Source organism: Ursus maritimus (assembly GCF_017311325.1).
Source record: "Ursus maritimus isolate PB19 chromosome X unlocalized genomic scaffold, ASM1731132v1 scaffold_X1, whole genome shotgun sequence".
Lineage (NCBI taxonomy): Eukaryota > Metazoa > Chordata > Mammalia > Carnivora > Ursidae > Ursus > Ursus maritimus.
Window position 1 is genome coordinate 21,038,513 of NW_024423319.1, and position 13,343 is coordinate 21,051,855.

General features: G+C 48.5%; 1 protein-coding gene across 1 annotated transcript in view; it reads right to left on the reverse strand.

Annotated features, from left to right (window-relative positions):
• Window positions 1–208: 208 nt before the first annotated feature.
• AFF2 (AF4/FMR2 family member 2) overlaps window positions 209–13,343 on the reverse strand; it is a gene marked incomplete at its 5' end in the record, with an annotated part of 301,462 nt that continues 288,327 nt past the window's right edge. The window contains 3 exons of the mRNA XM_040628214.1: window positions 209–473; window positions 5,056–5,246; window positions 10,166–10,218. Coding sequence (XP_040484148.1) covers window positions 352–473; window positions 5,056–5,246; window positions 10,166–10,218 — 366 coding nt within the window. The remainder of the gene's footprint in view (window positions 474–5,055; window positions 5,247–10,165; window positions 10,219–13,343) is intronic.

A 13,343-nucleotide genomic window follows, 5' to 3' on the forward strand; every position in this document is an offset into this window, starting at 1 on the left:
TTTCTCAGGAACCTGTTATCATCACTAGTACTTCCCATTCTTTGTTTTGGGTAGTGTGGACTTAAAACAATACTGTAGGGACTGTGTCATTGTATCAAGCACAAAAGGATGGTGGGATCTGAGAAATGCATATAAAATACTGAAAAATGACTAAGTAATAAAACATATACTGCTCTCAAGTTGTAGTGTCCACTTACAATGACTTCTGCTTTTCACAGATATCAAAAGAAGCGTAAAAACAAACATAAGCAAAGAGAACTTTCCCAAATGAGTGGAGTTCCACCAGTGACCGTTGGTGCTCTGGCAGAGGTAGAGTGATGGGTGGTGATGCTGGAGATGGGGATGTGCCCACTACAACAAATGGGCATCGATGCGCAGCCAACACAGTCCCTGGCGAACGTAGCGGACGAGATTGGTCATGCTGCTGTGCTGGGTCAGGGGTCCCATCAGTGTGTCCAGATCGCCGAAGAATTCTGAAAATCAGGGCAGACCTCGGTCAGGCCTTTGGATATCATCACGGAAATACGCACCAGATTGCTTAAGCTGCCTTCCCGCGACGACACGGACGTTGGGAAGGTTTTCATTGTTTATTCATTCATTCAACAAAAATTTATAGACTATGTGCTAGGGGACTGAAGCTCCATATGTATGGGAGGCACTACGACTTTAATCGTTAGGTAGATTCAAAAACTCTACGGCGTCAATACTGTTTGTGTTACTGTGATTAATAAGACACAAATTCATGTAGATCTGTTAATTCATAGTCAGTTTTTTCAAATCACTATATATTCTCTCAGATGTTCTAATCCTGTGGAGGTTTGTGAAGTGTGCGCGCACACACACACATCACAACATTATATATAAAAATGTAGTTGTCTATATATTTGTATATGTTCGTATAATAAAGATGCATAACGTTTATATATATTAAAATATACACATAAATTACATATGTAAAATAAAATGTATTTGAATATATTTTAATATTACATAGAGAATTTGTATTTTTAGGTATTATAAATTTATATTTAGAAAGAGGCCCATATACACAAAATGGTAGGGAGCAACCGTCAATAGGGTATCGAGCTGTTGCCATTGTATGTGTTACTGACCTGAAAGTATTCTCTTTTCCCTTTGTCTAAATGAACTGAGTTTACTGATTTTTCTCGGCATGCTGCAGCCATAGCCAGTGAACCTGGACAGCAATTATAGCCATCAGCATCTAACGCTAAATAAACGTCTAGAAGGCATCTGATTCGGTAAGTCTTATTACCAGTTCCTTTAGGGAAGGGAAATGACCTGCAAATATCTGTCGTTAACAACTCCCTCCTGGCCTCCAAGGACGTGGACGGTAAGACTACCCAGGCTGATCCCCCTCCAGCTGATGTGGAAAAGGGGCAGTGCCGAGGCCACACGGCTAAGCACTGGGGCTGGAGTTTTCGTCTGCTTTCGAGTGGGGCGGGAGGTATGTGGAAAAGACTATCTGATGTCTAGAAAAGTCTCTAGGCGTCCCCTTTCCACGTCTGCCTTTATTTGTCTGCCACCACGCTGACCTTGGTTAGGAGAGGGCTCCCAGGCGGCCTCTTTGTGCGCTCCCTACAGAGGACGCAGCCGCAGCCTTGCGGCCCGCACTTGCCCCGCTCAGCGGGGAGGAGTCTGGCGGCGGGGGCGGCGCTGAAGGCCATGTTCAAGGGGACAGGAGGCTGCACACGCTTGATTGGCCAGCGGATGGTATTTCACTCAACAGTGCACCGCTTCTTCCCGTTATGCGTAACATATGGGCTCCTTCTCTAGGTATCGACTTCATTTGATTATGTGATACTTTTAAACCTGTACTATGTGCTCAAAGTAATTTCTGCCGGTAAAGGACTAAATTATTTTTGGCATCTGAAAAACTTTCTTATGTAACCCAATATTAAGAGGAATGCGAAAGGACCAAGTCCCTGCGGAATGAACGTGAGCCGCACGTGAGCCAGGTCGCCCCCTGGGTGTTCTGTGCACGGCCCGCTGGGGCATTCCGAACTAGATACCCAGGTCGCCAGTTTTAAAAAATTTTTAAAATTTTAAAATTTTAATTTTATTTATTTATTTATTTATTTTTTTATTTTTTAAAGATTTTATTTATTTATTCGACAGAGACAGAGACAGCCAGCGAGAGAGGGAACACAAGCAGGGGGAGTGGGAGAGGAAGAAGCAGGCTCATAGCGGAGGAGCCTGATGTGGGGCTCGATCCCAGAATGCCTGAGCCGAAGGCAGACGCTTAACTGCTGTGCCACCCAGGTGCCCCTAAATTTTATTTTTTTTAAAGATTTTACTTAAAGATTTTAAAGACCTTACTTACTTATTTGAGAGAGAGAGCATGAGAGAGAGGGAGAGATCACGAGCAGGGGGGAGGGGCAGAGGGAAAAGCAGGCTCCTGGCTGAGCAGAGAGCCCCAAGCGGGACTCTATCCCAGGCCCTTGGGATCATGACCTGAGCTGAAGGCAGACACTTAACCAGTTGAGCCCCCCAGGCGCCCCCCCAGGTCACCATTTTAATAGCAGCTTTGAGTAAGCAGCTGGGGAGGTAGGGAACGGAGCTTCTAGAGCACAGGCCAGAGTGCGGCATCACCCGAGTTGGCCGATTTTAGCACCAGAGTCTCTGCCAGAAGCCATCCGCAGCTGCACGGGCGGCAGGCACGGAGCGGGGCGGGGAAGTGCAAGGACATGGTTGTCCCCAGTGGGATGCAGAGTACCAACCCAATGGGAAGTTCCTTGGTCCCCCAACTCTATGTGGACAAGACAGATGGGGACAGGCTCTCTGTCTCTAAGCAGAGTTTCTGATTCACTATTAGGCAGGGAGCTTAACAACTCCTGACACACTGGGCTAAGGATAAGATTAGCTCCATTTCCCTTCAATATCAGCACAGCCACCACATCGCTCCTGGAAAGTTCTGCGGTTAATTTAGAAGGAACTACTTGAACAGATTTTGAGAATGGATGCAATTATGATGGAAATCCATAAATATTGAACTGCCCTCCAGTTACCAATACAAAGTAAGAGAGAAAAGTGGAGGTAGACATGCAAGTCTTAAGGTGCTTATGCTTTCACTTGCAATTCTAGAACTTTTGGATGGGCCTGGCCATCTGGACCAGTTGTCTTTGGATTTTCAGAAGCTTAGAGAAGTAGAGAAGTGAAGAAATGTCCATCACTCAGGTAAGTGAGGGCGGGAGCTCACTGAAGATCTCGGAGGGCCTCTTACTAATCTCGCTCTCTAGATGGGCAGTGTAGCCCAGTGGTTTAGAGTTCAGCTTCCGGAATCACGCAGTTCTAGATTCAATTCCTGCGTCCAGTGTTAGGAGCTATGATGTCAAGGGTGAGTTTCTTAACCTTGCCTCACTTATCTACAAAACAGGGACAAACGAGGCAACAAATGATAGGGCAAATAGTATAGTATCTGGTACGTAGAAATTGTGGCCCGATTTCTTTCCAGTTAACCGGTGTAACCGATACGTGCGAATAGTCCCAGGGGTCAGTGTAAATTTATAGCCGGGCTGTGAGTCGAAGTCTCAGATTATGGAATGTGCTCTGATGGCCACAGAATCTTGGAGTTACAGAGATTCATAATAACATGGAGTAAGAGAACAAATATTTGCCGCCTTTCTACCTCAAACCTGCTATTTTATGCTAGCGGCTCCAGACATTATTCTGTCTATTACAGAAATGGAAGCTAGGAAGCGGCTCAGAGATTTACGTAACTTGCCTGAGGTTGCCCAGCACCACCTGACCCAGGCAGGATTCCAACTTAAACACTCAGTCTTCAGAATCTGCACCCTTCCTACCTCGGTGGGGCTGTCTCTCCACACACGCAGCCCCGCAGGAGTCATGGGGAGTAGGGAGAAGCAAGGGGAAGTCCGTGCCCCGATCCCGATCGGTAGGCAGGCGCTAGAGAGAACCGCCCCAGAGCAGGAAGGAAAGGGCAGCCGCCAGGGCTGTGAGGACACTGGGGCTTGGGAGAAGGCTCGAGTCAGGGGGCCGGTAAGTTGGTTTTGGTCAAAGGCACAGAACCCCCATCTGCCTGTACGTGCCCCGCAGCCCCAACCCGCTTCCCGGGAAGCTCCGTGGCTGCCCGGGACCTCGTGGCACCCACACCCATGACTCCATGCGCCCCGCACCACCTCGAGGCCCAGCAGCGGCCCCCAGGCCGCAGGGCGCACATGCCTCCTGGTTCCAGGCCAGACAGTCCCGCTGGTCTAAACTGCCGGGCAGCCCTTCGCTAGCCGATTCCTGAAGGCCCACGCCAGGCCCCACCTTGACTGTGTATGACTGCCGCGCCAGAACCGGGCAAGCTGAGCGTGCCAGGGCGAGTGTAGCCCGTCTGTGCGCCCCACCCTCATCCGGACGGCGAGGCTTCCCTGTGAAGCTAGGCGACGGCCAGGGTCACAGATGGCGGCAGGAGCTGCCAGGGAGCACTGACTCACTCTCCGGTGAAGCAGGGTCCTGCCTGCATTTGTTCTGCAGCAAACCCCCTGTGTTCCCACGAACAGGACCACGCTCCTTCACCCCAGCCGTCAGGGTGGGAAAAACACCCTCTGAGCTTTGGCCTTTGCCTCTGAACATGAGCCGTGTTACCGCGTGCTCCCAGAGCCCAGGGCTGTAATGAAGGTAGCAGGCCTTCAGTTCAACCCCACCTCTCCAAAACAAGAGAAAACAACACAACCCCCCCAAAGATGAAAGTGGACAACAGAGGCCAATGGGATGTTAATTCATTTGCAAATCATTCTTTTTTCCTTTGCCTCTGTTTCTCAGGGCCCATCCTTACCATCGAGTGGAAATATGAAACGGTCATTTTCCAACACATCACAGTTCAGATTAATTTAAGCATTTGAAGGAGAAAAAAAAATCCCAGGCCTTGTTCACTCTCCCAGCAAAAAAACTGGTCACTGTGTCCGCCCTGAGTGAACCCCCCCTTTCCTCCTCTACACCCTGGAAATCAGAGAGACAGAAGGATAAGGGCACCACGGGAAACTCAAGCGCTTCATGTTCCATGAACGTGGGCAGAGCAGGTGAGCATACCTTTGTTCTCTCTTGTCAGTTTGTCGGCCATGTCCCAGTGTTCGTAGCCCCGTAGCACGTTGCTGGTGATGTTGACATGGCTGGCGGCCATGTGGTGAATGCGCTGGGGGATGGTCACCGGGCCGTTGTTACAGCTGCCCACTGCGTTGATGGGAGAGACGTTGTTGAGAGACACCGGGGATGGAGTGTTCCTGGGGGAAGGGGAAGAGACAGGCCTGGTGAGGCTGGCTGCAAAGAGTGACCCCGGCCTTCTAGGCCTCCCCCCCATGCTGAGACCTCACGAGAATGTCACTGTCTCCTGAGGTCTAGCGTGGTGAGCATGTCTGAAGGCCAAGCGCGGTGAAGTTTGCTCTCAGGGGACGTCCTGTAGGACATCCTTCTGCCAACACGTTAGATTTCTCTAGAGGCCCCAGAGTAGAAAGAGCTCACTTATTATCACTGCATTCCGGCCTTGTCTGACCAGGCCGCACAGGGCTATGGGGCCGGGCTCTAGAATGAGCCAGGCTTCTCCTTTCCTAACTCAGTTGACACTGGTGTCTCACCACCTCTGACAACCCCTGGTGACTCCATCCGTATTGCTTCTTTCGTTTTAAGACAGCAGAGAGAGCTGGGTGACTCTTCCTCTTGCGTTCAGTCTATCCACACAGGTAGCTCTTATTTTGAAAATTTATCACGAGTATTGTGATGTTTCAGAGAACGAAACAGCTCAGAGCTGTGATGATTTCTCTACCTGCAGCCAGAATGGCTACTGGCAGCTAGGAAAGGCTTGATGTGCAATATTGGGCTATTATCAAAGTGTTTTGTGGAAACCACGATGACAATTTGCTCCAGATACAGTCACCACAATAAACAAAGTGCAATTCTTGAAAGTCCCCCAAGGAGCAGTATTAGGGAAGCCAGAAAAAGGAAGATTCTGAATATCTCTCTAAGATTCTCGAAGACATGCGACAGAACTGGCTAACTGCTGACCGTTCACCCACACGCTGTTTATGAAGAGAAGTCTCTGTGGGTCCTACTCTGGGCAGAACCAAGGTCTGGATACAGATTTTGGTGCAATTCTTTAACGTCAGCAACAAGGAGCCCCCTGCAGTCACACATAGCAGGGAGGGCTGGGTGGCTTCCCGTGCACGTGAGCAAGGCCTGACACACCCTCAGTCTTCCTATCCTCCTTCAGCGAGACTTCGAACGGCTGCCCAGTGGGGCCCCAATGCGCCACTTTGAACATTTTGGGGAATGTACTATAGAACATTTTGGGGAAGTAGAAGAAATGGCGAAAGCTGGGTTTGGGACTCCTCCTCACTCCTCCAGACAACCCCCGCAGATCATCAAGGCAGCCCCTCACCCCCCTCAGCGTTCCCAGCTGTGGCTGCTGGCAACTCAAGATTTCCAGGGTGGCTGTGTTCCTCAGAGCCGACCCGTGCTCGCAGAGCCGATGTGCTCCCTCATGGGCACCGCACACGCAGGATTTGGGGCAATGGCTGGAGTACTGCTAACTCAATTCAGGAGCGACTCAAATGGATATGCTTGCCTCGAGACTCACGCGGCCTGTGCCAGGCCCTGTGAGAGCTTTGGTGCATTTCTGGAAACACAGTGTATCTTCTGGTATGTTCTAGTATGAGGGGAAAAGGGGATCCTCACACTCGCTCTGCATTTGTCTGTGAGAGGGTGTGAAGGTTTTCTTGCTCTGTTTATAATTTCTGAGACACTTCTTGATGGAAAGATTTATTCTCAAGGCAGGGGTGGAGCGGGGAGATAGATGTCCAAGCTAAGGAGCCTAAGCACAGAAGGGTTAACTAATGACAAAAAAAAAAAAAAGCCACCCAAAACACAAAACACAACAAACCAGGCGGTGAAAGCTGGATTTCTTTGTTGTGGTTGCTTGCAAATGCTATTTTCTTTTCTCCAAGTAGTGGTCATTAACTCTTAGATGCCAATTTAAGGCAAGAAAAGAGTATGTCCTCACTAGTAATTGCTAGAGAAAAATCACAAAGCTGTCAGGTGTCTTAAATGTTAAAAGGGGAACCATGTCGTGCTGGGAGACCTGAATTCTAACTCTGGCCCTACCCTAAATTGCTGTGTGCTCCTGGGCATGTCCCTTCCCCTTGCTGAGCCTTTCCTTGACTGGAAGAAAAGGTTGGATTCAGTGATTTCCAATCATGTCCGGAAGTCACAAGGGGAAACACATCACCTCTGTTTACTCTGTGTATCTTGAAAAGGCCTTTTTAGTTTATGACACCGAAGTGCTCATCGAAAGGCTTTCTTTGCCTCTTACTGCCTACTTTCTTGTAAATAATCAATAGTGGGGGCCAGGGGAGCTAGGGCATGGGGCGGATCTCACACGAGGCTCTAGGAGTGACCTCCCAATGAGCGTATCTGCAGGCCACATTGTACTGATGAAAGAATTCCAACCTGCCTAAGGAACTGTGACTCTGGCTACAAGGGTGCGATGCGGTGCTCATCTCGGGGGGCCTCCAACTCCCACTTGGCTCTTCACACAGCTTGGTGTTCCTTGTCCTGTTTTCTTTCTGTGGGTCTACTTGTAGATCTTGTCTTTCTCTTCATACCTTCATGGCACATGCAAATGAGGACGCACACGTGGGCACACACTGCCCACTGCTGTCACCATTAGCACACTGGTCCAATCCACCTCTCAGCCGCACTCGCCCCTTGCTGTTTGTCAGACTCGTTAGGCATGCCCCACTTTGGAAGGTGGTGGCTGTCCCTCTGCTTGGAATGCACTTCCCCCAGGTATCAACATGGACTGCTCTCCACCACCCTTCTCTAACGTCCCCAATTCAAGATGGGTGTCCTGCTCCCCACACGATCCCCAGCCGAGCTTTCTATCCCCCTTCCTGGTTTCCATTTGTTCTATGACCTTTACCACCATTTAGCAAACCCCATAATTTTTGCTGTTTCTCACCAACAGAATGTGACCTCGAGGAGGGCAGGGATTTCTATGTCCATACCCAGCATCTAGGACAGTACCTGGGTGCACATACTATGTACTTAATGAATGTTAGTTAAATAAATGAATGAACGGTTTTCCAACCATCCCTCTGTTATTATTTAGTATCCACTACATAGAAGAGGCTCTGGAGAGGGCGGGAGAACAATGTAGAGCATAAGGATGGAGGCGTGTCTATCAAGTGCCTGGCAAAGTGTCTTATCCATAGTCCACACTCAGTAAATAGGTAGCAAATGAAAGAATGAACGGCCCCTGATTGGGAAGAGCGAACGTTCTAGTAGGGGAGCAGACCCACGAGTTTCTGACAAGCTAGAATAGGTGCCCAAGGGGAAGTATACACCAAGAGCTGTGGGAGTTCTAGGTCGGGGGGGGCAGTGTACGCTCTCCGGCTCAAGTGGTGTGTGTTACCGTGTGCCAAGCACGGTGCTCAGATGTTACCTTGAAGCCTCAGAAGAAGTTTGCCAATCCCTGCTCGGTACTAAGCAGATTGTTGTTCTCCTTTTTCCAACTGATTCTTCACAATTTTCTCCCCCAGCCCTCATGGTCAGGGGTTGCTGCTTCTGGAAGGTGCCCTTTGGAGCCCTGTGTGATGCCGGCCACCCTCGAGTGTTGGGGACAGCAAGCTATGGTCTCGCTTGCATAGAAGATGCCCTCCCTGACCATCTAGGGAGGCCCAAGCTCATCCTCTCTTGGGCTTCCATAGAACGTTGCACATCTGTCACCTCCCTCCACTGGACTGTGTGATTCAGCTGTGCCCCCAGCCCCTCGTATGGAAATGCGCCGGAAGTGTTTGCTGAACGAATGGGAGGTAACCCCTGGGTGACCATTTGGAATTGCTTCATTCAAAAGCTCTCTGGCCTACCAAAGGGAGTGTGCTTTCTTCACACAGAAGCTGCCTGAAACATCCTTTCAGGAGGCTTTTAATGTGACTTAACAAGCTTAGGATGTGTTCGAGTTCTTTCGTTTCAGAATTAAAAAAAAAAAATTCCCAGGAATCCTTTAATGGTTGCTTACCTGAATTTGCCCTTGCTCTACTCTGTGCTCAGAGAAAATAGCTTTCTCTGGGCCTTTCAATGGTTATTTTTATTTTCTCAGCTTCCAGAGAGAAGCATTCTTCTGCTTTTGTTCGTCAATAGAAAAGTAAGACTTAATCAACAATGTAAACGGTACTTCCTTTCAGTACAGTAATTGAGTTAATACTGAGGTTTTAATGGATCTGTTTCCTCACCCTGAATGTTGTTATGATCTCAAAGTAGGGCTCTTGTCCCACTGCTTTGTAGATATTTATAAAGTGGCAGAGGAGACTCTAATACTCTGGAAGAAAGCCTATGGACCAGAGACACAAGAATTTTGAAATGATGAGAAATGGAAAAAGCAGCTCTTTGCCAAAGCCTCGGTCCGCAGTCATGGAGTTTCCCTTCCCACTGCTGGTGGCAAGTGGGCCTGGGGCGGTGAGGGAGGGACTGGAATCAGAGGGCACACCGATGCTAAAGCACGGAAGGGCAGGTGCAGAGCCAGTTCGTGGCCCAGACGGAATTGGGCTTCTAAATCTCCCCCTTAGCAGGAACATCTCACCACAGGGGCCTCAGATGCCAAGGGGTCCAGCCCTTTCCTTTTACAGCTGGAGAAACATGNNGATCAGCAGTAGAATGGATGCTTTTATGTATTTTAGGTCAGGGTGTTTTAGTATTAATATAAAAATCACCATGAAGGCTCAGATAATTGGCTGACTAAGTGCCTTCACATTCTCAACACTATTATGCCTTTGGTTTTATTAAACGGCACTTACTATGTATCAATGAATATTTCATTGGTCTTTCATTACCAAGTGAATCATTGAAAAATCACTGCCGTGGAGTTAACTTTGCCCTGCCTCCCTTGAAATGGCATGGTGCTTGCCATCTCATTAACAGATACTTTTATGGCCATAATTTGGCTTAAAGATCAAATAGTTAAAGAAATCTGGAATCACATCATGTTAAACTTTTCTGTCCTGCCATTAGCTGAAACCTGACCAGAATTTCGTGTGCACAAAAATTATTGTAGTCTCAGAATTGACCTTCACGCCTGAGTTGTCAATACAAAATATTTGGGGTCTCTTAAATCCCTGAGTTTCTGAAAAAGCAATTTTTATAAGATACTTACTTTCCATTGCCTACCCAGGGAGATGGTATCTGAGCGACTTTTGAAGCATTTTGCTAAAAAAGAGAGAGAGAGAGAGGGAAATAAGGACATCTATTTTGTGTTTTATTAATTCAGAAACAGATGGAAGTGTGATTTCGAGTACATTAATATTGATTGCAGCATTTCGGGACGCCTCCTGTTCCGTTAGCAGAGCTGGGATGTAAGCGTACGTCAGCACACCACGACGCACACTCGATGAAAATAGCTGGGTAGGATAATTAGCGGGCTCCAATCAGGACCATGCAAGTCACTTGATGAAAGATCTTATATACTAAAAGGCCCAGTGAAATCAGACTCAGTTCTCCAAGAAGTGGCTTAATTATCCTCATCTGAAATTTATTCTGCAAAACAAGCTCTTCAGAATACTGGCAAGCTTTTCACCTTTAGCTCCCATGGCAAACTTTTTCCCTGGGATGCAACGTGGGCTGTAATTTCTGACATCCCAGGAATGTGCCAGGACTGAGCAGTGTCTTGTGGTTTGTTTGGTCATGAATCACCTTGATTTGCTATCTTTACATGCAAATTCCTGTTTAGCAATGCAACTGGTCCAGGGCTGCATTGCCATGGACCGCTAAGGATTCTTGGACCCTCATGAATGGAGCTGGGCTGGTTCAAAAGTTGGCCTCCTGCATTTGGGGGGGCCACACCCTTGGGGAGCACTCAGCACCACCACATTAGGACAGCGGTCCAGCTCACCATAATGACGTCACCAGGTCAGAGCCCAAAGTGCACAGGACCAGGACCCCCCAGGGCACTGAGCCTGACTCAGGGTGGCTTTTTCAACTGCAAAGACCAAGGTTATGCTCCTTCCCTGCCTGTTGGGTTCGGGCCCAGGCCCCTTTACAAATGGGGTGCTAGGGAGAGCCAGGCATTTTCAGGAGCCCAGTGAGCAGGCAACACTTCTCGGGAGCCCAGAGCCCCACGCCTAAGGGCATTCTGCAAACCCCAGTTTTTAATCTAAAAGCAGCTCAGCATGCTGCCAGAAGAGTGAGTTACTTAACATCTGTTTGGCATTTTTGTGGTGCCCTGAAAGCCACAAAGAACAGGCCAAAGAGGACACATACTAGAGCTGTGGCTCTCAAAGCATAAGCACAAGACCAGCAGCAGCAGCAGCTGCTCGCGTGCGCCAGCTCTCGGGCCCTGTCCCGGACCTCCAGTATCAGACTTGGGGGTGGGGCCCAGGACTCGGGGTTCACGAGCTCTCCAGGGCATCCAGATGCCCACTCAGGTTCGAGAACCGCCTTTCTACAGCATAGGTGGGGACCGTTGACATAGCGGAGGATGGGCAGCTGTTGTATTTGACACGTCACCGACAGGAGCACCAGCTTTATGGCATCGTGGCCACACCACGAAGAGCTGGCGAACGTGCTCTTTTTCCCAGCCCAGTCGGCGTCCTCATGCAGCTGTGCACTGCCGCTCACGGTGTCTGGGAGACCAATGCGAGGGTCATGGTTTGATTCATTTCAGACAACTGCTTTGGTGCAATTCAGTCAAGCAGTCTCAAGCACTTGGCAGAGATGATAATAATAATAATAATAATATAATAATAATAATAATAAAACAACTAATCATCCTTTTCCTTTAAGACCTGACCAACAGGAGCCTTGAGCCTTCTCAAATCTAAATCATGACCAGTGCTGGGGGCAAATGAAGCAGAAGCTCAGACCATCAAGCCTGTGACCCTTCAGTGGCTTGCAGTTTTCATCTGGGCTCGTTCCCAAATTTTGGCATTCTTTTTACAGTTGAAATTAATCTCTTTCTTTCTTTCTTTCTTTCTTGTTTGCAATTAAAATCTCCAGTTGCCTAGACCATGGATTTATTTATTTATTTGTTTGTTTGTTGTTTGTGTGCTAGTTTTTTTGGTAAGCAGAGCAATCCGTTGTTTTATTGTAGTGTATTTTATTTTATTTTATTTTTTCAATTTATTTTTCGATCAGTTGTTTTAGAGGGCAACCACCATACCCCGACACTGCCCATGGCCGAAGGGCTCCTATGGCAATGGCTATCCCCCCAGCGCCCAGGGTGCCCGCAGTGACTTCCCCCACTGTTGAGAAATTTCTGGACTGGCTGCTGCCTTCACAGGAGACTGGCCACAGCCACAGTCAGTCTGTGTCCCCTGGTGGGTCCCCACGGTGCAGGGGGGGGGGGAAGAAGGTATCATTCCCCTGACTGCAACCGGGAAGATACCAAGGGCCATTTGGTCAGTCCAGAAGATAATCAGGGGATTGCACTACTGCACCTTCTGTTCCTGGAATCAAACCAAACCTGAGCTCTCTGCTGAGCTCCGGAGGAGGGAGAGGAGGGAGGGCCATGGCCGGCTGGGATGACGGAGATGAAGCCCGTGGCAGCAACAACCTTGACATTTAATAACATGCTTGCCATGTCTCATTAGTGATTGTATTCACCCAGTACTTATAAATTATACAAAGTAAGGATTACCTTAAAATATTCCATCAGTGATCTGGAGTACTTCATAGCATGGTCCTTCTTCAGCTTGAACATCCGCAAGTAGAGAAGCGATAAACATCTGTAGCTGGGGCGAGGAGGAGAGGGTTATGTTAATGCCCGTGCCCTGGGAGAGCTACACCCTGGCAACGAAATGCTGATTCACAGTGTGCGCCCCCTCCCCTACGGTTCCTGAGGAACAGAAGTAAAACAAGAAACATTTCTCAAAGAGAAGGGGTGAGCATTAAAATCCCATCTTGATAAGGGTATAAATTAGGAGAGTAAATGTTTAGTCAGCGACTGAAGAAATCCATTAGTTATCCTTTAATAGTTTAATGGAAAACAAGAATAATGATCTGGGGTAAGCAGCTTAAGTCGATCTGGAGTTCTCAAATCCTTCTGTGACATTTCAGCGGCTTCTTCATAGCCTCCAGGAGACTTACCATAATACGGCCAGCTTTTTGTCCCCGTCCGAAGCCAAGGGGCTCGCAAAGTTCTTCAGTCTCATCGCATACCTTCAAAGAGAAAGGACAAGCTCGAGTGCCATCCATGTGACCCCTCAGAAAGTCCAGAAGTCATTGCTATTCCCATGGCCCGAATGCCTTAGTGCCCCATTTGCTCTGGGTGGGAGGACAAAGCAGGCCACGTGGGCAGGAGGACGCTTTCCTGGAAACACGTGCAAAGCGATGATCCA